General features: G+C 38.7%; 1 protein-coding gene across 2 annotated transcripts in view; it reads left to right on the forward strand.

Moving 5' to 3' along the window:
• LOC149183499 (SNARE-like superfamily protein) overlaps window positions 1-22,430 on the forward strand; it is a 97,293-nt gene extending 74,863 nt beyond the window's left edge. For both annotated transcript variants that reach the window (XM_089417159.1, XM_089417158.1), the window contains exons 3-6: window positions 2,028-2,113; window positions 2,315-2,375; window positions 21,423-21,509; window positions 21,978-22,430. In XM_089417159.1, coding sequence (XP_089273285.1) covers window positions 2,028-2,113; window positions 2,315-2,375; window positions 21,423-21,509; window positions 21,978-22,070 — 327 coding nt within the window. In that variant the 3' untranslated portion in view covers window positions 22,071-22,430. The remainder of the gene's footprint in view (window positions 1-2,027; window positions 2,114-2,314; window positions 2,376-21,422; window positions 21,510-21,977) is intronic.
• The last annotated feature ends 330 nt before the right edge of the window (window positions 22,431-22,760 follow it).

The following is a 22,760-nucleotide window of genomic DNA, read 5'->3' on the forward strand; positions in this document are numbered from 1 at the left end:
ATTTAAGTTTCCAGAATACCAGTTGTTTAATTTTTTGGGTTTTTACACATAGAAATTACAAATCAGTTTATTGGGTTTAAGGAAATCTAACAATGATCACTTGCTGATCATCAAGCTTTAGAGATACATCGTATATTTATCATGCAAGATATCAGAATAAGACTTTTCTTTAAACCAACAACATATAAGCAATCATCTAGCTCAAGAACATCACTTGAAGGCAGATAGAAAGAGAGAGCCCAATACGGTAATTGCACAAGTGGCGGCATTCCCCAACTCTGCTTGTATGCCATCCTCATGTTCTTTAGTCTGCCGAATGCCTTTTTGGTGAAGGTCTTGTGTTTAGATGCTCCATCGTCCACATGCCACTGTACATTAGAAACAATGTGGGTGGAAAGATATGATATTATTGAGAAAGTTTTCTCAAGTCTGGATGCTGACTCATTTTCTCCGGTTGGAGTTTCTACACTTCTTGGAGACTGCTTGGCTTTCTTCCTCTCAGAACATTGAGATGCATAGTGGCCCATCTTGTGGCACCTTAAACACTTACTGTGACTTGAGTGTTTCTTCCCTTAGTCTGAAGAATGTGGTTCTTTCTCCCTGACCACTTTGACCCCTCCTAGGTCCTTCTTTCTTTCCTCCTCTCCTCATCTTTACAATGAGGGAAGGGCTTTGGATCTCCTCAACTTTGTCTGAAACAGTGTCTAGTTTGGTCTCCTCATGGATGAAATCATCCCAAAGCTTCTCAAAGTTAGGAAGCTTCTCATGGGCACAGACATTCCAAACAAATGATTTCCAAGATCAAAAGAACCCATTTAGTGCCATTCATTCTCTATCTTTTCTAATATAGCAACATACCAATCTGTCCACCCAGTGATCTTCATTAGGTAGCTAGCCACTATGTCTGTATTGCTCATGCTTGTGACAGTAAGTGTATCTTCAACATCAATCTTGGATGAGATATTCACACTCCAGTATATAGTATATAGTATAGAGTGATTGAGGCATCATCCATCTCATTTGCCTTCATCTTCTCCACAATGCGAGCGAAAAATAGTTCAGCAAATCAAGGATGATTTGTTTCTCTTTGGCCACCTTCTTGGTATGCTCAACTAACTACACAATATAGGCAGGGGGTGTGACTTTCTTCTCAACTAGGCTCTACAGATCAACCAGCTCCAAGAGCATTTGGAAGTTGCTTTTCCAAGGTGTAAAGTTATACACAACCTCTAGCTTGTTACACTGTTGAAAACCAAGACTGGCCTTTGCTGCAATCCCTGAAATCACATCTTCAGTAAATATATCGGCCACAAAAGAGATCAGAACTGAGCCTATCCCAGGTGTGGATTACCTATTACAGACCAAAAACAACCTTCCATTCACTAGAAAATCGAGGGCATCTCACCCAACAACCTTATCACAGGTCCTCATGCCTTTCACAGGCTTAGATTAACGTCAATCACTGAAGCTAGGGTATCGCAATTGCTGAAATCCTATGACAAGTCCTCCTCACAGACAGCAACCACCTCCAGACATGGATTCCTAGAAGATTTCAGATCGATTGCTCTGATATCATGGTAAAATTTCAGATCATGTGAAGCAGATTCTGCTCTTAGAGGTTCAAATTCTAAAACTAGGAAACTTAAAGCTGATAAATTTCTATTAAAATTGAGAAATCTGAAAGCTAGATTGTAAAATACCAATCTGGAAATCTGAACAAGAAGTACAAATCTGAACTCTCAATCTCGTCTTTCTATTAACTCAGTAAAACAGAAATTACAGTTTGCAGTTCTGCCTTGAATGTTGTGCACCAGCTATGCCATGTCACATACATTTGGGATTTTCCTGCAGCTGTCTGAAAATGTTATTTTCAGATTTTTCTTGCAGTTGAAACATTAAAACATATCTTAAAATGATGACGAATGAGGGATTTTATGTTTACAGATACTTGCAAGTGTCTTGTCTGTTTTATCTTGCTTATATAATTTGTTTTCCCGTTCTAACTTTCAAATCCTTGTAAATGACAGAAAGAGGAAGCTACATACCAACACCAGTTTATCTTACATGCAGCTTTGGACATTGTTCAAGATCTCCAATGGACAACAAGTGCTATGTGTGATTCATGGACTACTTTGATTCCATTCTGTTCTTGATATATCCATTATCCTTTTGATCCAATACAAAAGTTTTGAACAAAGCATAGTTCCATAGCTTTGATAATGTTTCTGAATTTACAACTCTTCCTTCTAGTTAAATTTTTGAGTATTGCGGTTCTTCATACTTTTTCTTATTATGCTTGATTTTTTTATTGCAGGTTTTTAAAGGCCGTTGACAGATTCAATGACCTGATTGTATCTGTATATGTAACTGCAGGTCATATCCTTTATGTTAAGTTCACTGTCTGTGCCTTTTGTATTTTAGTTGTAGTTTTTATGTTAATGTGCAATCTCTAATGGACCATGTTTTAAATAATCCGTATTGTTGTATTATCCCCCCAGATTATGATGAATATGTGTTTGAACAGTCAATATAGCTTTGCTAGGCTATGGTCAGGTTTTTGCTATGATGTATAGAACGTAATAGTGATCCAAAGGTGTCAAGGGATGAGCATACATGTAACATGATCATACATAAGCAATATGTTACTATATGATTGTTTATTTAGAGACAATAATAATTTTACATTCCGCAATGTTGGTACATAGCATGCCCACTCATTTTGGGGTGCTATGTCCACGTAGCATAAGAAGAGACCAAGTGATATGATTTTTTATAGGTGTGTACTAAAATGTTGTATTTCATCATCAATACTTCATCCAAGAACAATCTTTATATCAATGTTGGATGGGTACTGCTCCTGAGATTTTGGGAAGCCTGTACCTACCATTTCCCCGCTAGCTTTGGAGTGGGTACGAAACACTCTAACATTGTATGGAGTGGTACTGGGTGCTGAGGGATATTTTTGGGAGTGTTCCCATTGTGGGGTGGCCATTCCAAACCCCATTCCCACAAATGTATTTTGTGCCTCGGAGCTTGTACATGATTTTCATTCAAAAAAACAAAAAAAATAAGAACCACCAAATATTTGAGCACTGTTATCCACCAAGATGGGTAACCCTATAGGAGAATTTTTTTCTCCTATTCTTGACAACCAGATGGTCAGCCATGCAGCCAACAACACCTGACAACCACCACTAGCTGATGATATGCCATATATCTCCGCCGCTTGCATTAGCCATATGCTTTTCACCCATCGACGAGGGTGGGTTTCCACTCGAAAGGTACTTTGGTCATTTTGTGATTGGGTGCTTATTGTTCTTTGTTCTTGGGCATTTGGTATGGATTATGGGGCGATCTGGAAGAAGGATGGGCTTTGACCATGATCTTGTTCTCTCACCTTAAATTGGGGGTTAATTTTCAATCCTAGTCCAGTGGGACCTCCCATAATGGCCGAATGCGTATAGGAGGTGCATTACTTGGGAAACTTTTATTGAGATAGCGTAGTTCCATTTTCCCCTACATCATACTTAACACTTTTCATCTTACATTACAAGCCCATATCTCACCTCCATTCTTCAGGTTCAACATGTCACGAGTTCTTTGGGATTTGGCACCCATTTGTCCACATGTTTGGGTAGGGCTTGGAAACTTCGCCCTAGGAGATTGATGCAGTTAAAAGAAACAAAAAGAGCATATCATGGCCACAACAAAATTAAAGAAAGAAAAATCAAAATGCAAATGATGGCTAGGGACATAAATATTAGCACGTTGGCAAAAGCCTAACATGAGTTCTACCTCACTCATATGGCCATCACCTGGTTCGTGAGTACATGTTGCTCCATTACATCAAAAGAAAGAATCGTTGCATGCCCAAACCCCGATGAGCAATGAAATGACTCATCATTAAGGGGTAATACTGTTAGAAATTATTACTAGGTTCGGTCTTCATTTAATGTATTTGAGTCATCATGAAATGTACTTGTCAAAAGAATAAAGAAAATAATTTTTATTATTGTAACAATGACTTATTAAAGCATGGGTTTCATACTTGGGTCATCATTATATTAGTCAAAGTTCTAATTGTGGACTCCTAAGATTAATATTGAGTTTATAGAGTCATTGTACATTCAAAGAGACCCTTCATGGGCTTTTGAATCATGTAAAAATGTTTACTATTGAGTTAAATATGATTTATGTATCCTCCACATGAAGTTGCCCTAGAAGAGATCAAGTTGGCGTAAAGACACTTATTCGATCTCACATGAAGCCTATAAATCATAGTTACATGGGTACTGCTCCTTGGCATTGGAGTACCCCACGCTCCCCCGCTCCTGGGTGCTTGGGAGCTGGTGGGACACACTCCAAAATTGTTGGGAGCTTCAATGGGTACTTTGGACCTTATCGGAAGCTTCACTGCAACAAATTTTGACATTTTGGGTACTTATTTGAGCAAACTTTTATGTTTTGAGTACCTATTTTGAGCAGGGAAGGTACCATTTGTTATTTTCAAGTCAAGGGGTTGGATTACATGAACTCTGTAAAGCGACAAAGACGTGGAGATGTAGCAAAGGTTTCAACAAAATATAGACAACTGCCAGTCATTCCTTGGCAGCTTCTGTTGCAAATCTTGAATTTCAACAATTGCAAATAAGTCTACTCTCTTGAAGCCTATCTTGAAGCTTTAATGATAAGATTCAACAAATTAGAGTGATACTCAAAAAGAGAGAGAGTAGTGTGTGTGTTAATTTCATCTTATAAATTTCTAAACTTGAATTTCAAAGTTGAATATAATATAGCATTGCATGAAATTGCATAATAATCAAGTAATAACAACGTTTTTTCCAGTTTGGGAGTTCCACATGTTTCTTTGCTGGGAAGGAATTTGATTGGAAAATCGTTGATAGATTAATATTTTGATTTTTTTGGCAGTGTTTCAAAGTTCAATCTTTTACATATTTCTTTGCAAGATGGAATTTGATTGGCAAGTTTTGGATGGAAATAAATAAATTATTTTATTTTCATTTTTAATATATATTAAATTATTACCATTGCCAACTTGACGTTTCCTGAAAATTTGGGCAAATCTTCTAGCCGTGTCGGATACTTGTTACCCCGTACCCGAAGTACCGACGTACCGGAAACTCGTGCAACATAGCTATAAATACAGCTAGTCGAAGTCATTTGGAGCATCACAACTCAAGCTAGTTCGAAATCTAAGAATATCTGGGAAGTGCGAAGTTTGAAGCCGGGAAGCCAAAGGAAGTGCGAGTTTGGGGAAGTCTAAAGAGAAGAAGAAATTCAAACTTTTGGTGCCTCTCTCTCTCTCTGTTTCGTGCCCTAGATTGGGAGATTGAAGTCTTCCAAGTTTCACTGATGCTGGAATCTGCTGCCTAGTCGAAGTTGCTGGAAAGAGGTCGAAGATCTGGGAGGCTGACTTGGTGTGGAGGGAAGGTTTGGTCATTGTCTAGGGTGAAGAGTCTCAAAGAATACCATTGAAAGGAAGAATTTTCTTCACTGGGTTTTCCCCTCGAGGGGTGTTTTTCCCTGGCATAGTGCCTATATCTTGTGTCTCTTGTTTTGTGATCTTCATACACACATAATATGGTAGTTTCTTGATGAAAGATAAGATAATAAAGAAGTCAAAGAAGCCAACACACTCACAAGTAATTATCAAGAAAGGGGAATAAAACCCTAATATAATTGCTTTGATTTTCCAACAAATACAACTTCCACATCATTCAAAGCAAGCTCTAACCCTTGAGCTATGAACAATAATACAAAGAAAAATCAAGAAGTAAAAGGCTCACAAGAAGCGTGGAAAAACAAAGGTTGAGTTGGTAACTCATGCATCCACGAATATTCCCTCTTCACATCTATACACTTAGGATGTGGACAATCCATTAACTAGTCCCTTTGGCCATGGCACTTGGCCATGAAGTGTTATCCCCTCCATTCTCATCATTATTAATCACTAACACCTATCGATTGAAGGGTGGACCAAGGAAATGCTACTTCCCCTTATGGGTTGGAAACACCTAATAGGGTTGACCGTTAACCACTCCTACCTAGGGAGTAAACACCATTGCGAGTTCAAGGCCCTGATTTTAGAAGGGGATCCTTATCTAAAGTATTAAATAGTCCATGACATTCAAGCTTGGTTCACTTAGATGCAATAATCGTCTTTGCCCCTAATGGATGCTTGCTTTCACTATAATCAATGTTGTGATTGTCAGGTGGTTCAACAATCCATGTTTTGGGCACCTTCTCCATAGGTACCCAGACCATTAGGGAAGTATACTGGCACAAATAGGTGAAGCGTTGAGACTCTTGGGCCTCCTAGTAGCAACAACATATGGCACGTTCTAGGGAACCTCCTGCATCTAGGACGTTGGATGCCTTTGAGTAGGATTTGATCTTTCATCAGGATGATACACATGGACCCAGCATGCCCCCAGGTTGGCCTTAGCATCAATTGATGGATGGCAGTTGATTCAAGGCCCAAATGAGGATGTTCTCACCTTCAAAGACTAGGGAGGGCTATAGTTGCATCTGAGCAACCCTCAACACTGGAGCAAAGAAGGCCACTTTGAGCAGTTGCAGACCCATGAAGACCACTTTGTGGTGCCCTAGTTGGATCTTGGGACCACATAGGAGCCATTGAGGTGAATTTGAGGGGAAACCCTTGAATCTTGATTTTTGCCTACTTCTACATTATCTTGGACACCTCATGTCACCTGGACATGGCATTTGGAGTTCATTCTTAGCATGAAATCAACCCTAGAGAGCTAGTGGCTCACACGTGTGGGCTAATTAGGGCATTTATTGTTGAAGCTAGTGGGTTGGCTTGTAACCCAAGGTTGTGTTGTAATCAAACTTGTTTTCTAGGGGCTTTTAGGCTAATTAGCTCTTGTCCTCATATAAATAGAGGAGAGGATCATTCATTTTTATTCACATTACTTGACATAATTTGGCCTCCTTGAGAATTTTGGCCCTCTTGTATCTTGGAGAGATGTGATTCTATGGAGAACTTTGTTTATTGAAGCTATTTGCTTGGCATTAGAGAAGTTATCATTGGATCAATAATGGATTATACATGCATTTTGTCTTGTAAAGAACCTTGTTCTTGATAAATTTTTGGTCTTATTGTCTAGCCTATGGAATGCATTGATTATCATAGGCTTTTCTATTGCACCATTTATTATTGAAGATCAATTGTATACAATCTAGATATCATCATTGTATGGATTATTCATATATGAAACGTGAATGGTAATCCCCCTTGGTGAATATTTGTAATAACTCTACCAAGTGATATTGATCCCTCACAAAGATAATAGTTAAGGTTTTGTGTTAGGGCATCAAAATACCCTTACTCCTTTGCAAGATTTAGCTAATGTATCACCCATAGACTCCATCAACCCAAGGACTAGGCACCGATCTTGTCAATTTGGTGATCAAGCCTCATTTTACCTATTAACTTGAATTTCTCTCTCTCTCTCTCTCTCATTTTGGCCCTCTTAAGGATAAGTGACCAAACTAGGGCATACTGCAAATTGGCCTAGAAGAAGAATTTTGGTTGGTGAAGGTATTCAACATTAGGAGAAGGTTTGGTTGCCTTAAAATCAACCTTTCTTAGTGGCTAATTTCCCCATTTCAAGCTCTAATTCTCTTGCCCTAGGTAAACCTTAGTTTTGCCAAGCTTCAACTTGAGGACTTTTTGAAGGTTTCATATGCCATTGGCTTGCTAATATTCATTGTTTGGAAACCTTTTTTTGGCTTCTTAATCCTAGGATATCCCTTTATGCTGGCTATACTTCAAGCCCTAGGTCAATTGTGCCTTTCCTTGGTCTCACTAGAGGATGCAAATTGCCTCTCTTAGCTTGATTGAGCCTTGTCCCTAAGTAGTGTCATCCTCTCTAGGCCATTTTGTCACATAATTCTCTGAATCTAGTATAACTTTCATAGGTGAACCGCGACCTATATAGCAGGAAGCCTCCCATTGGTGAAAGTCCATAAAGAGTAGGGGGTAGTGGCTGTGGTGACAGTGGGCCACACCTCATTGTTGTCACTTGGTTTAGTGCTTGCCTTGTAGGGTACCCCTCTATACCCCTCTACAAGACTTGCTAGATTTTGAGGCAACAGGTAGTTAAGAGGTCTTTAAATTAATTATATTTTATATTTCTTAAATGTCAAATGACAATGGCAAGGTTATCATACTCTCTCATGAGCTTCGAATGTCTGGCATTGTTCTATTCCACTCAATATATAAGGTGGAGGCATCATCTTGTTAATGGAGACATCTCCTTATGATAGTGGTTGGTATTGTCATAGTATTGGTTACCTGTTTGTTAGTGTTCCATGACACATTGTTTTAGCATTCATATTGTTAATAATATACAATATTTAGTTAATAAAGCTAATATTGTATCTTGATAATATTAACTTGTATATATTAATAATATTTTATTATTGTACATGTAAATCGTATCTCGTGTTCCAATTTGGTGTTTGGATTGGTTGTAACCTTAAAATTAGATTATTATTATCATTACAATACTAAATAAGATTTTTTTTTTTTAAATTTTATTTTCTTTGAAGGTTACATGCTCTAGGAAATCCCTCGAGTATTTCCCCTCATTTTGAGGATGATATCCAGGGTAAAACCTGTATTTTTCAGGGCACAATACCAGTCAACAAGGCTTGAAGCCATTACAACAAACCACTTGGGCTAGACCCAATTGCTAATTAGTAGACCTTACATTATTAAAATAGAAATTATATATATATATATATATATATATATATATACTTCATGGCTTATACTATAGGTTTATCATTTTAATATATCATTTTGTTTCTTCAAAATTTTTAAATATATATTATTGCCACTCCCAACCATTTTTGCAAATATCATGATAATATTAGTGACATCGCGATATATCGTGCAACCTTCTAGGAGCCAATAATATTGTTGGAAAATATTGTGATATTTGTTGAATTTTTGTAGCTGTTGTCGGTATTCAAGTAAAAAAAATCAAGAGAGATATTATTTTTTGAGTTCATGTCACCTCCAGGAAGTCAGGTTGGCCCCACCATTCAAATGGGTTTGACTCTTGGTCAAAACCCTCTTACTTTAACAACTATAAATATACCAAATGACCTCCTCTATTTGGCATCAATTCAGATCATCAAATCTTCTGTTTTCTGTCCACATGTGCGAAGGAGAGAAACAAGACCAATGAAGTTGACTAGAAGTCTGACTTTCTTTGACTAATGTTGACTGAAGTTTTTCTGGGCTGTTTGACCTGCATTAACAGAACGATTTGATGCTCTGTTTGACCATAGTTTGACTGAGGCAGTTGACCGAAATTTGGAGACAATTTATCGAAATTCCTGAGACAGTTACAGGGTTTGAAATTCGGCTTGTTTGACCAGATTTGACTAGCTATTGCAGAAGGCAAATTGTCTTTTGACCAGGTTTGACCTATATGATTTGTTTTGTCAGTTTGACCAAGTTTGACTGGGATATTCAGATTGTACATTTGTTGAATTGGACAATTTATCGTAAAAAAAGATTGTCGGGGTTTGCCTGAGTTTAGGTTTTCCTAGGGTAAATTTTTTGTCTCTTGTGCATGCATATTTCACTGTGATCTCTACTGTCCTACTGCATTTATGGTTGAAATTTTCTGAAGTATAATTGCTTAATGATCTGGAATGTGCTAAAGTAAGAACAATATCATTGGAAGTAATTATCTGTATCAGAAAATTGTGCTTGTCTTTATTGCACTTGAAAAATCAACATGGTATCAGAGCTTTGGTGAAGGAAAGGGCATTGAGATCACTCTTGAAGACACCTAGATTGAGACACTTACATCTGCAATCTAATATGTGACCAGATCTTTGACCATGGGTTCATCTACTAAGGAAGAGAACAAGTTGGAAGGTGCTACAAATTTTAGGGCTTGGAAGACAAGGATTGATCTCATTCTTGAAGAGAATGATGTTATGGATTATGTGAAAGGCAAGGTTACTGAACCATAGGATAATGAAGGAAAAACAAGGTACAAGAAGTTTGAAATCACAGCTAAGAGGATTCTTGTTGAATCCATCAAAGACCACTTGATTCCATATGTTTCAGGACTGCAAACTTCAAAGCAGATGTATGATGCCCTAGTAGGATTGTATACCATCAACAACATTGGTCAGAAAATGAGCTTGAGGAACCAACTTTGTGATGTTCAAATGACTAGAGATGATACAATGGCTTCCTACTTCATGAGGATCTCTCAATTGAGAGATCAACTTCAGGCTATTGGAGAAAGCATTGAAGAAACAAAACTTGTGACTACAACTGTTAATGGTCTACCTGATTCATGGGATTCATTTGCATCTAACATTTGTGGTAGAACAGAAGTTCCAAGTTTTGACCAGCTATGGACCTCATGTACTCAAGAGGAATCTAGACTAGTATCGAAAAGGAAGATATAAAGACCTTAAGATGGTGATTCTCAAGCATTTGCAACCCATTCTAAGAATGGAAGAGGAAGAAGAAATTTTGGAAAGTTTCAGAAAAGGAATGCAGGAAGAAGACTTGCTCCCTCTCAAGGAAAGAAGGATATGTCAAAGATTCAATGTTTCCGTTGCCACAAGTTTGGTCACTATAAGGACAAGTTCCCTAAAGGAAAGGATAATAGGAAGAGGAAGGGAAAGCAGCATGCTTCAGCTGCAGACATTGATGATAAACATAAGAATATGTCAAGGAATGATAATACTGATGATGATAATTATTTCTTCTTTTTTTGCCCTTGCAGGTTCTATTCTAGATCACAACACATTTGGTTAATGGACAGTGGTGCCTCCAGACATATGACAAGTAACTGTGACAGTCTCACAGAATTGGTAGAAAAGAAGTCAACATAGAAAGTGGAGCTTGGTGACAATAACAAGTATGCAGTCAAAGGTGTTGGCTCAACATCTTTCCAGTTGGAGTCAGGAGGTAACATTTTTATAAATGATGTATTGTATGTACCTCTGGTCTGAAAAAGAATTTTCTTTCTACCTCCTCCTTGGAAGACAAAGGATATAGAATTGCATTATTGATGGACAAGTCCTTGTATGGAAGAAGGGTTCAAGCATAGATTCTGCCAAGGTGATTGGTGTTCGAGAGGGAGGCTTGTATAGATTCTTAGGACGATCAATTCAAGCATTGGTACATGACAACACTGATCTATGCGAATTATGGCACTGAAGATTTGCTCATATTCACTACAAGGCTTTACCAACATTAAGGAAGATGGTTACAAGTCTTCCAGAAATCTAGGTAGAGCATGAAGGAGTTTGCAAAGGTTGTGCACTTGGAAAGAATGTCAAAGGACCTTTTCTGAGAAGTGACAGTAGATCCAAAGGAATTTTGGACCTAATACATTCAAATGTATGTGGACCAATGTCAGTGTCATCCTTGGGTGGTTTTTTGTATTATGTGATTTTCATTGATGACTTCTCTCAGAAGACATGGATTTACTTCTTGAAGACCAAGGATGAGGTCTTCAACAGGTTTCAAGAATTCAAGGCTCAGGTGGAGAACTTTACAAGGAAGAAGATTAAAGTCCTGAGGTCAGATAATGGAGGAGAGTATACCTCCAAGGAACTCATTGCTTTCTGCAAGGAAGCTGGGATTAAGAGGGAGTTGATAGTCCCTTACAACCCTCAACATAATGGGATTGCTGAAAGGAAGAACAAAACCATTATGGAAGTTGCTAAAGCAATGATTCATGATTAGGACTTACCCATGTTCTTATGGGGAGAGGCATCCAAGGCAGCTGTTTATTTCCAGAACAAAAGTCCTCACCAGATATTAGGGAATAATACTCCTGAAGAAGTCTTCATAGGCGAGAAACCAGAGGTTGGGCATTTGAGGATTTTTGGCTATTCAGTCTACATTTATGTTCCCATAGGGAAGAGGACTAAGCTGGAGCCTTCTGGGAAGGGAACATTTGTTGGGTATAGTGAGATGTCAAAGGCTTACAGGATTTATGTTCCAGGACAATGACAGATTGAAATTAGCTGGGATGTTACTTTTGATGAGGATGCTGCCTTCTGGAAGTCCAAAGGTTCTCACTTGGATACTGATGATGAGGAGCTGGAGGCTCCTAAGAAAGTGGGCTCAGAACCTATGGAACATCCCCTAGATCATCAAGAAGAGCCAGAAGGGTCCAATGAACATGTGGACACACTTAGGGTCATTGTTCTAGAATCCAAGAAGAGGCCGACATGGCTTCAAAGTACATTGCAGGATGCAGAGGGGCATGCAGCTCCCCGTGGCATGTTTGTAGAAAATTTTATTTGCTGGTAGCCGTCCCAGTTTCAAAGTTTTAGCAAGTTTGTTTAATGCCCTCACCCCAAACTGTTAGGTGATTTAAAACATCCAATACAAATTAATTTGAAACGTTTAAGCTAGCTCTACACTTTTGACTTTCCAGCGAATATGAAAAGAAATTACAAGCAAGCACACTCAGAAGATAGGCACTTATTTTTGGTCTAATGACCCTGGAAAAACCCACTAGGGGAAAACCAGTGAAAAGAGGATTTATTTTCTTTCTTAGGAAAATTATTATAGAATTAAATGACAACTCAGGGTACTATTATTATAGAATTAAATGACAACTCAGGGTACTTATCTCTCCCTGCTTCTGTCTAGGAATTAGTGCCACTGTTCTTGAAACTTGTGTACAGTCCTGCTATCCTTGCTCCTTGAACTGTTTGCTCTCAACCCAGAAATTCTCCCTAGAATTTTGGGCCTTCTACCACAAATTTCTCCCTTGAAAACAATGCTGTCCAATGAGAATTCTCTCAATATTCACGCTGACAGACTGCCTCCAATACAGTGATATACAGGCCTGCAATAAATATGGCCTCCTCGAATTTTGGGCTACCAAAACTCCTTAGAAACTCAAACTGAGAATCTCTGTTTCAGCACCAGAATAGGTGCCTTTTGTCCCTCGAAAAGCTCGCTGAAAATACTCTGCTGTGTGTTGATTTGAGAGCAATTCAATTGTGGCTGACACTCCTTGGCCTTTGTGCCACTGTTCAACCTTGAAATGTGGGCTTCATTTCCTTGGGATTCGAGCTTCCAAATGGTCTCTCCTAGCTGCTGTGTATTCTCTTCTCCTTCAGCAAATCTTGTTCTCCTCTCTTCTCTCCCTTCTCTTCTCCAATGCTCATGTGAGAATGAATGAGAAACCCTTGCCTTTTCCCTTTTTGTCTTTCATTAGAGAGGGAAAATCTAACCCTATTCATCAAGGGCTGAGATTAAATCTCAGCCCATGCTATCAATGGATGAGATCAAGTTCCTTTTGTACCATGTGCACTTTCTCTCATAAAGTTACTTTAAGACATAAAAGTCACTTTGTACCTTTCCTCCCTAAAGTCACATTTAAGACATAAAGTGAATTATTAAAAATTACCTAGCACATGTACCACCTCATAAAGCGACTTTACTCCACGACATTAATATAACTCATAATGTCTCTTGCCAAAAGGGTCATTAAAGTGTTCTCCTAGGCAAAGAGGTCAATGCACTAGGAAACACTTCCTTGGTACCATTTTTCCAAGGAAAATTTTAAGGATGGAAGTTTATCTTAAAGTTTAGAAACCTTGGCGTATCTTACTAGTCCCTAATATGCAAAGTGTAAAATGTTTGGCAATATTTTTGTAAATTTTTTTATATTTCTAATGATTTTATATTAGTCTATATTAATTTTTGGTGATTTTTAAGGTAAAATAATTTTATACTATAAAATGTGGGTGAATCATTTTTAGAAAAAATGGAATTTGGCAAATCTTTTTTTAGGAAAAAACATGAAAAATTAGCCCACTGCGAATATTAGCCCCTAAAATTTTCCCTACAAGTTTCAGGGAAAACAAACGTCCTATGAATTACTCAGGATATGCAACACTGATGAGTCACTTCATTGATTCCGAGCCATCCAACTATGAGGAAGTAGCAAGCCAACAAGTTTGGAGGGATGCCATGATGGAGGAATATCAGTCCATCATGAAGAATGATGTGTGGTATATTGTGCTGAGACTTGAGGGGAAGTCAGTGGTGACTTCCAAGTGGATCTACAAGATCAAGCATGCAGTGGATGGCAACATAGAGAAGTACAAAGTGAGGACTATGAAGATACATTTGCTCTAGTTGCCAGGTACACTTCTATTAGAATGATTATTTATATTGCTTCTATTGCAGGTTAGAGATTGCATCAGATGGATGTGAAAACCTCTTTCCTCTATGGAGTGATTGAGGAAGAAGTGTACATGGAACAATCTCAAGGTTTTGAGTTACATGAGAGGGAGACTCATGTTTGTACACTGAAGAAAGATTTGTACGAACTCAAGTAGGTACCTCGAGCTTTGTATTCTCAAATTGATGGATACCTGATGAGTCTTGGTTTCTCCAAGAATGATGCTGATCCAAATCTTTACTTCAAAGTTGTGAAAGGTGAGCCTATGATCTTGTTGTTGTCTGTTGATGACTTGTTTTTGGCAGGGGCAAAGCATCTCATTGATCAATGTAAGAGGGAGTTGACCTCTGAGTTCAAGATGAAGGATTTAGGCATGATGCACTACTTCTTGGGATTAGAAGTGTGGCAGAAGCTGGGTGAGATCTTCCTTGGTGAAGGGAAGTATGCTATTATGATCCTTCAAATATTCGGGATGATGGACTGCAAGTCCATGGCCACTCCCATGGGGACAAACCTGAAGAAGCTGAGAGACTTTGAGTTAGATTTGGTGGATCCTTCTATGTATCGACGATTAATTGGATCCTTGATTTATCTGGTTAATACCAAGCTAGATATTTGCTTTGCAATAAACACTCAAGTCAGTTTCAGGTGGAATTGAGGCATGAACATTGAATTTCAACAAAGCATGTATTGAGATATCTATGTGGTATAGTCAGTTATGGATTGAGATATGTCTCAAGTGGTGAAGTTCAGCTGCATGGATTCACAGATTTTGATTGGGCAAGAAGTACCGATAGCAGGAAAAGCACATCGGGATGTTGTTTCAGTTTGGGTTTTGCGATGCTCTTGGATGACCCAGAAGTAGATATTTGTTGCACTCAACATTGTTGAAGTTGAGCATATTGCAGCGAACTTGGCGAGTTGTGAAATAGTGTGGCTTCGAAAGCTACTCACAGGATTGTTTGATCAGGTGCTGAATCCACTGTGATACATTGCGATGATCAAAGCTATGTGAAGCTTTCAGAATATCCAACGTTTCAGGACAGGTCGAAACACATTGAGATCAAGTACCACTACATCCGTGAGTACAAAAGGGAGTAGTAAAGCTCCAATACATTTCTACAGACGACTAGGTCGCTGACATTCTCACAATGTCTCTGCCCAGGGTGAAGCTTGTATACTTCAGGGACAAGCTTGGAGTGGTTGAGAATGCCTCTCTCGGTGAGAGGGAGTGTTGATGTTTTAGCATCGAGGGGTGCAGATTCTTCCTAGGTCAAGGGTATTGAACAGGTCATGGGTAAATGATCAGGAGACATGTAATGTGGCTAGGGAGATTTGGCTTGTGAGCATCAAACAGGGAAGAAGATCAAGATTCAAAATATTGAGGACCGACAATGGAACTGAATATGAATCAAATGAATTTAATGACTTTTGCAGAGAGGCTAGCATTAAGAGGGAGACATTTGTTCCATACACTCCTGAGCAAAATGGAGTTGCTGAAAGGAAGAATCGAACAATCATGGAAGCCACCCGTGCCATGCTCCATGATCAAGGTCTACCAAAGTTCTTATGGGGAGAAGTTGTCAACACTGTTGTGTATGTTCAAAATAGGATCTCGCGTCAAGCACTAGATTTCAAGACACCCAAAGAAGTTTTCACTGGTAAGAAACTTGATGTTTCTCATTTTAGAATATTTGGTTGTCCTGTGTATTTTCATGTGCCTAAAGAGAAAAGAAACAAGTTGGAAGCATCTGGGAAGAAAGGTACATTTGTGGGCTATAGTGAAAATTCAAAGGCATATAAAATCCATGTCCCTGGTCAAAGAGATGTGGAAGTAAGCCATGATGTCACCTTCAATGAAGACACTGCCCTTGGAAAAGCCAAAGATCTCCCCATTCCAAGGAAGGATAATGATGATGCTGCAGAAAAGTAGGATGAATCTTCGACAGATGAATCTATGCTCGATGTTGAAGGCCCGATGGATCCCATTGATCCACCTCCTAGTGATCCCTCTACCTCAAGGAAAAGTTATTTGTGGCTCAAAGGCACTCTCGAAGATGCTGAAAGACATATTGCTCCAAGAGGGACATTTTGCGAAAGTAAGAAGCCAAACAAGGATCAAGGGTACTTAGCTGCTATGAGTACTATTGTTCAAACTGAGCCATTTACATTCGAAGAAGCCGTAAAGCACCAAGTCTGGAAGGATTGGATGAATAACGAATATGAATCTATCATGAAAAATGATGTATAAGATGTGGTGCCTAGACCGAAGGACAAGTCCGTAGTCACCTCAAAATGGCTATACAAAATTAAACATAGAGCTGATGGGAGTGCTGAAAAATATAAGGCCAGGTTTGTTGCTTGAGGCTTCTCTCAAAATGAAGGAGTGGGCTATGACGAGATATTTGCACTAGTTTCCTGATATACCACTATTTGATCTATAATTGCTCTCACTGCCTCTCAAGGGTGGAGCCTACATCAAATGAACGTTAAGACTGCTTTCTTGCATGGCTCGCTTAAGGAGGAAGTCTACTTGGAACAACCTCAAGGGTTCAAAGTACAAGATTGAAGGACACATGTATGCAGGTTGAAGAAAGCCTTCTATGGGTTGAAGGAAAGCCCTTAGGGCTTGGTATGAGAGGATTTATAGATATCTTATGAAGTTGGGATTTACAAGGAGCGATGCTGATCCTAACCTATACTTCAAGGTTGAAAAGGACATGCCTCTCATTTTGGTCCTTTATGTAGATGATCTCTTTCTAACAGGTGCAGACCTTCTCATTTATCAATGCAAGAGGGAGTTGGCATCCGAGTTCGAGATAAAGGACCTAGGACTGATGCACTACTTCTTAGAACTGGAAGTCTGGCAAAAGCCTGGTGAGATTTTCCTTTCTCAAGGAAAATACATTGTGAAGTTGCTCGAGAGATGTGGGATGGTGGATTGCAAGTTTGTGTCTACTTCGATGGAACTCAACTTCAAGAAGCTATGTGGTAGTGCTGCTGGGACCGAATTGGCAAACCCACCGAATTGGCAAACCCTTTCGAATACAAACAACTTGTGGGGGCCCTGATGTTCTTGGTGAGCTCTTGTCCTGACATATGCTTCATTGTGAATACTTTGAGTCAATTTATGGTCGAGCCTCATTACATACATTGGATTATTGCTAAGAATCTCTTGAGATATCTTCGTGGCACAATCAACTATGGACTGAGATACACTATTGGGAATTTGAGGCTACATGGATATACTGATGCTCATTAGGCTGGCAGTGTGGTGGGTTATAAAAACACATTTGGATGTTGCTTCTCATTGGGGACTTCAATTTCTTGGATGACTAGGAAGCAGAAATTGGTTGCTCTAAGCACCGCCAAGGCCAAATACATTGCAGCTAGTATGGCATGTTCTAACGCTGTTTGGTTGAGGAAGCTCTTTAGTGAGCTATTTGAGCACATGCTGGATACCACCATGATCTTCTGCGACAACCAGAGTAGGATTCGCCTTTTAGAGAATCCCATGTTCCACGACTGCTCCAAGCACATTGATATAAGGTACCACTTTATCCAGGATATGGCACAACGGGGAGCAATAAGGCACCAACACATAAAGATTGATGAGCAGGTCACAGACATCCTCACGAAGCCCTTAGGGAACATCAAATTCTTAGCCTCCCATGAGGGTTCCGCTTGAGTTGGACATTGAGCTCTGGGAGCTCTCGGGGGCTACGGGTACTTGTTGGAGCTATGAGCGACCATAGGGTGAGTGGTTCACCTTCCCCTATTGGTGCGTTGTGTACAAGATGAGTGGTTCACCTTCCTTTGTGATACCCCATGATGGTTGACATGTGTGTAAGGTGAGTGGTTCACCTTCCTTGACGATTGATGACACGTGTGTAGGGTGAGTGGTTCACCTTCCCCTACGATTGACATATGCATAGGATGAGTGGTTCACCTCCCCCTACGATTGACATATGCATAGGATGAGTGGTTCACCTTCCCCTACGATTGACATATGCATAGGATGAGTGGTTCACCTCCCCCTACGATTGACATATGCATAGGATGAGTGGTTCACCTTCTCCTATGGCATATGAGCAGGATGAGAGGTTCACCTTCTCATGCTAATGCCCTAAGAAACATCCTACCCATGTAGTTCGGGACTCATGGGAAGTAACTCTCATCTGGCCAATGAGTTGGGAAAAGTGGATAGGGACCATAGCACTATCGATGGACGCATCATGTACTGCTGTACTCTTTATGTCCAGGATGCATGGTGTTCAACAACTTGATCTAGGATCAAGTCTGATTGAGGTTCTACCTCTGGATTGACTTTTGTTAGTGGAGAGTGGTAAGGTCTTGTGACTCACTCTTGATTGATTCTTCTTCATTATTCATACCAATGTTCAACAGAGCAGAGATGAGATGAGATACAAAGATGGTACATGACAACAAGATGGCATGATGATCGATGATGATGGATGGATTGGCAGGTGGAATTCTCCCTAGTTGAGAGGGAGTGTTAAAATTGGAAACTAGGGCCAAATTCCACTTTGTACATGTCATTTGATGGAGAGGATGATTGCATTGAATTCCTTTTTTCGAGAGGACCAAAATTGATCTAAAGATCATCAAATTTGGACATGTAGAAATGTGTTTTTGGATTTATGCCCACACGTGTAAATTGTTCAAGTCAGCCACATCATCATGTAGTCTCATGAATCCCAAGAGACATGTCACTTCACCCTCAACGACTTGTATAAATACAAGTGACCTCTCACCTAATTTGGCATCATCACCACTCACACATTCTTCTTTCTCCTCTCATTGGTTCATACAACTATTGGGTATTCTCTTTCTCTCACAGGTGTGGCAAGGAGGATGAATTTCAGACTGAAGTATAGGGCCGAAAATTTCAGGAGTTGACTAGGGATTGTTTGACCAAGTTTGATTGTGATTTTAGAGGGTTTTAATCTGTTTGACCAGGCCGCATTGATTGGCACAGAAATTGAGATTTTCTGGGATGTTTGACCTGCGTTGACCACAAAGTTGACTTTAGGTTGGTCAAGTTTGACCACAGATTTTATAACTATTTGGGGTTGACTTTGACCACTGGTGGAGGCCAAGTTTGACTGCCTTTGACCGAGCTTCAAAGGAGAAGTTTTGTTGTTGCAGTGACCATATTTGACTTTCTGGTTAGGGTTGAGTTTGACTGCAGATTTGACAGGGCTGTTTTGACTTTTATTTGGCAAGTCAACTTTGACTTTTTGTACTCTCTCTCTTTGTTGAACCTTTGATATAATAATAAGAATAATTGATCAAAGGGTTTTCCCCACATTGGGGTTTTTCCTTGGCATCTGCCAAATCTGGTGTTCTCTTGTCTTGGCTCGTCTTCTGCATTTTATTTTATGTTCTATCTACAGATACTGTCAATGTGATTGCTATTGGAAAACTAAATTGGAAATTGTCATTGGGTTGCTAAGGAACATTAAGTAATTGTGCTAAGCATAGAACATACCATTGTTAACTAAAATTAACAGGTTTGAACTGGGTTCTCCGACTGGCTTGAGGCCAAAATTGGTTTGGACCGGTGACCTGAACTACTTTTGGCTAGTTCGGTATTGAACCGATTGGTTCTTGTACGAAACTGGCCAGTTCAGTATCGAATCAACCTTTTTTCACTGAATCGGCCTGTTCGGTACCGAATCGGTTGGTTTTGTACATTGCTACTAAGTACCCTTTGAACACAATTTTTTTCAAAAAAACAATGATTTATGACAGGGGAAACCCAGTGTTTGACCAAATTTCCCTACTAATTCTATACAATTCATGCTAATGTTAAACTCTTAAAGTAAAAGGATGAAGTTCATCCTTTTACTTAAGTTTTAAACATTACCATGAGACGACTCAGGATGTTTGAGAGTGGTACTGACCTCATTGGATTTCATATGGAAAAAGTAGAATTTCAAATCTCACTCAAAATCCAGCAGACTTAACAGTTTTTCATCTGACCTCATTGGATTTCATATGGAAAAAGTAGAATTTCAAATCTCACTCAAAATCCAGTAGACTTAACAATTTTCCAGGATTTCAGGATTTTGGAGATTGCAACACTTTGTGGGATTTTGTCATGTACGAGGGTATGGAACTAGTATTTAATCAAGAGCACCAAGCCCTCTATGTATCTTGATGTTAGTGGCATTAGTTGTCAAACTCCTCTATCATTAGCCTACTAAAAAAAGTACCCATCACTCAAACAAAATCTTGACTTGACATGCTATGCTTTTTCAATCTTATTTTAATACGTAGAGGGTGATATTGACGACGAAGATCCCAATATAGGCAATGATTTTGATGATATGTAGCTATTTGTTATAGCATGATCTCTTTTGGATGCCAGAGGTCATGTGGAGCTTGTTTGTTGATGTATTTTCGGTTTAGAGATGGATTGTACTTGGTGCTATTTTGGTTATGTGCACCCTTACATGTTATGTAAATGAGAACTTTGCTTATTTGTGTATAAATGGTTTGGATTCATATGGATGAACATGAATATATATGTTTTTCTTTAAAACTTGAATATTTAATGTGTTGTGGGTTGACCGGTTTTTTGGTCCAGTTTTTTTACCGGTTCCGGTCTGTTTCTGATCAGTTCCCGGTCCCGGGGTCTATCGGTTCGATGACCAGTTCGGTTTCGATAACATTGCTATCTAGTGATGCAAACAAGTGATATGTTGAAACATTGTGGAAGTTTTGCACTTCAAAATGCAATAAACAGGGTGTGTATGTGCAAAGCGGCATGGTACATGATAAGTAAGATTTAAGCATAAAACCAAAGATGACTTCATTAAAGAATATTTTTAGTATATGATAAATATTAACAAGTTACGGAAGTTGCATATTTGAGCTTCAAGACAAATTTGCACCAGTCTGAAGGTAATTGTCCATTGGGTTGCAAAGTGAGGGAGAATAAAAGAGAGGATTCAGTCTCACTTGTAATTTTCAATTTTCTTTATGAACTATAGGGAAATATTTGACAAAATATTGGCTGGAGAATGTATTTCCTGTGAAACATTAATTTGATGTATAATACTCTCAGATAATTACGATTGATGTTAGATTTTCATTTTTATAATCAGGGATGCCAAAAATAGTTGGTGTTTTGCCTTCTTTGACCTTGTTGCACATACCAGGTTGATGTTGCTACATGATTCTCGGAATGAGGATGGAATTAAAAACTTTTTCCAGGAGGTTCATGAGCTATACATAAAGGTAATATCTTGACTTCACAATCTTCAGCGTTTTAGGGATTTTATTTTTGACTAGAATTGAGGTAATTAGTCTTGAAGTGAAATGATAAAGGTGTCAGCTTGAACAACCTTTCCATCTTCCTTTTTAAGATTTATTTCAAAAAACGAGGCTGTTTTTTAGTATGATGGTTGATGGCAAAATCGTGAATTCAGGGTATTTCAGTTTTTCTCCATAAAAAATGCAGCATCACAATCCTAGATTTTTCAGAACTCAAAATTTGGCAAATTGAAATGAACGATAATATTAGCAGCCCAACAATTAATGCATGAGTTAATACAGAGATATTCATACTGTCAAGGCAGTTTTTCACCCTAAAATACTGGATTTAATTGCGAAGAATGCAATGCTAAAAATAATTTATTTTTCATTTTGTTGAAGCCGGTCCAAGATGCAAAAAATTTGAACTAATTATGCTATCTTGTCTGGCAGATTCTTTTAAATCCCTTGTACATACCAGGGTCTCGCATAACATCCTCTTATTTTGACACAAGAGTGCGTGCACTTGCCAGAAAGTACCTGTAATTCTGCTTATGAGCTAGGTTGATGGGATATTCAATGGAAGTTCAGAAATTTCTGCAAGGATTTTGAGATTCTAAGATGATTTGTTATCTCTATTTTTCAGAATATTATGTAATAGGATTTGCATGAAGTTCAAAGTTATATCCAATACTTGTTGATCTTGTTAGTTCAAAATATATCCCTTTCAGGGCCTAGTGTGATTCCTAATTTTTTCATCTGATTATGAAGGCATATGGGTGCTGGTTAAATCAGCAAAAAATCTTATATGTCACTATAGTTGTCATTTGTTTAATCTCTGAAACTTTTGATTTATCCACTAATTTTATTAATGGAATTGGGCTAAGACATTTAGTTCCTTCTTAATCTTATGGTTTGTAGAATCCATTAACTTGGGTGATTTAGTAATTCGATATTATAGTAATGGTAATGTATCCAAACAGTGGCAGACGGAGTACTTGATATTATTCTAATACAAATGTATATATCACATGGTATTAGTATGTCCCCACAAAAAAGATTCAAGGGGTGTGATCTGCAAGGTTGGAATCTGAGTATACGGGGCAGGGGTCGCAGTTGTAACTTGCAAGGAGCACCTTGTTATTCCTTTTGAGTGGGATTTAGTTAATGTGTAAATAACACATCGTGTTACAACGATGCAATTTGTGGGGGATTCAGCAATAACCATAAGGAATT

This window comes from Pinus tabuliformis, chromosome 3_2, assembly GCF_031772625.1.
Source record: "Pinus tabuliformis cultivar Carrire ecotype Pingquan chromosome 3_2, CPIR1, whole genome shotgun sequence".
NCBI lineage: Eukaryota > Viridiplantae > Streptophyta > Pinopsida > Pinales > Pinaceae > Pinus > Pinus tabuliformis.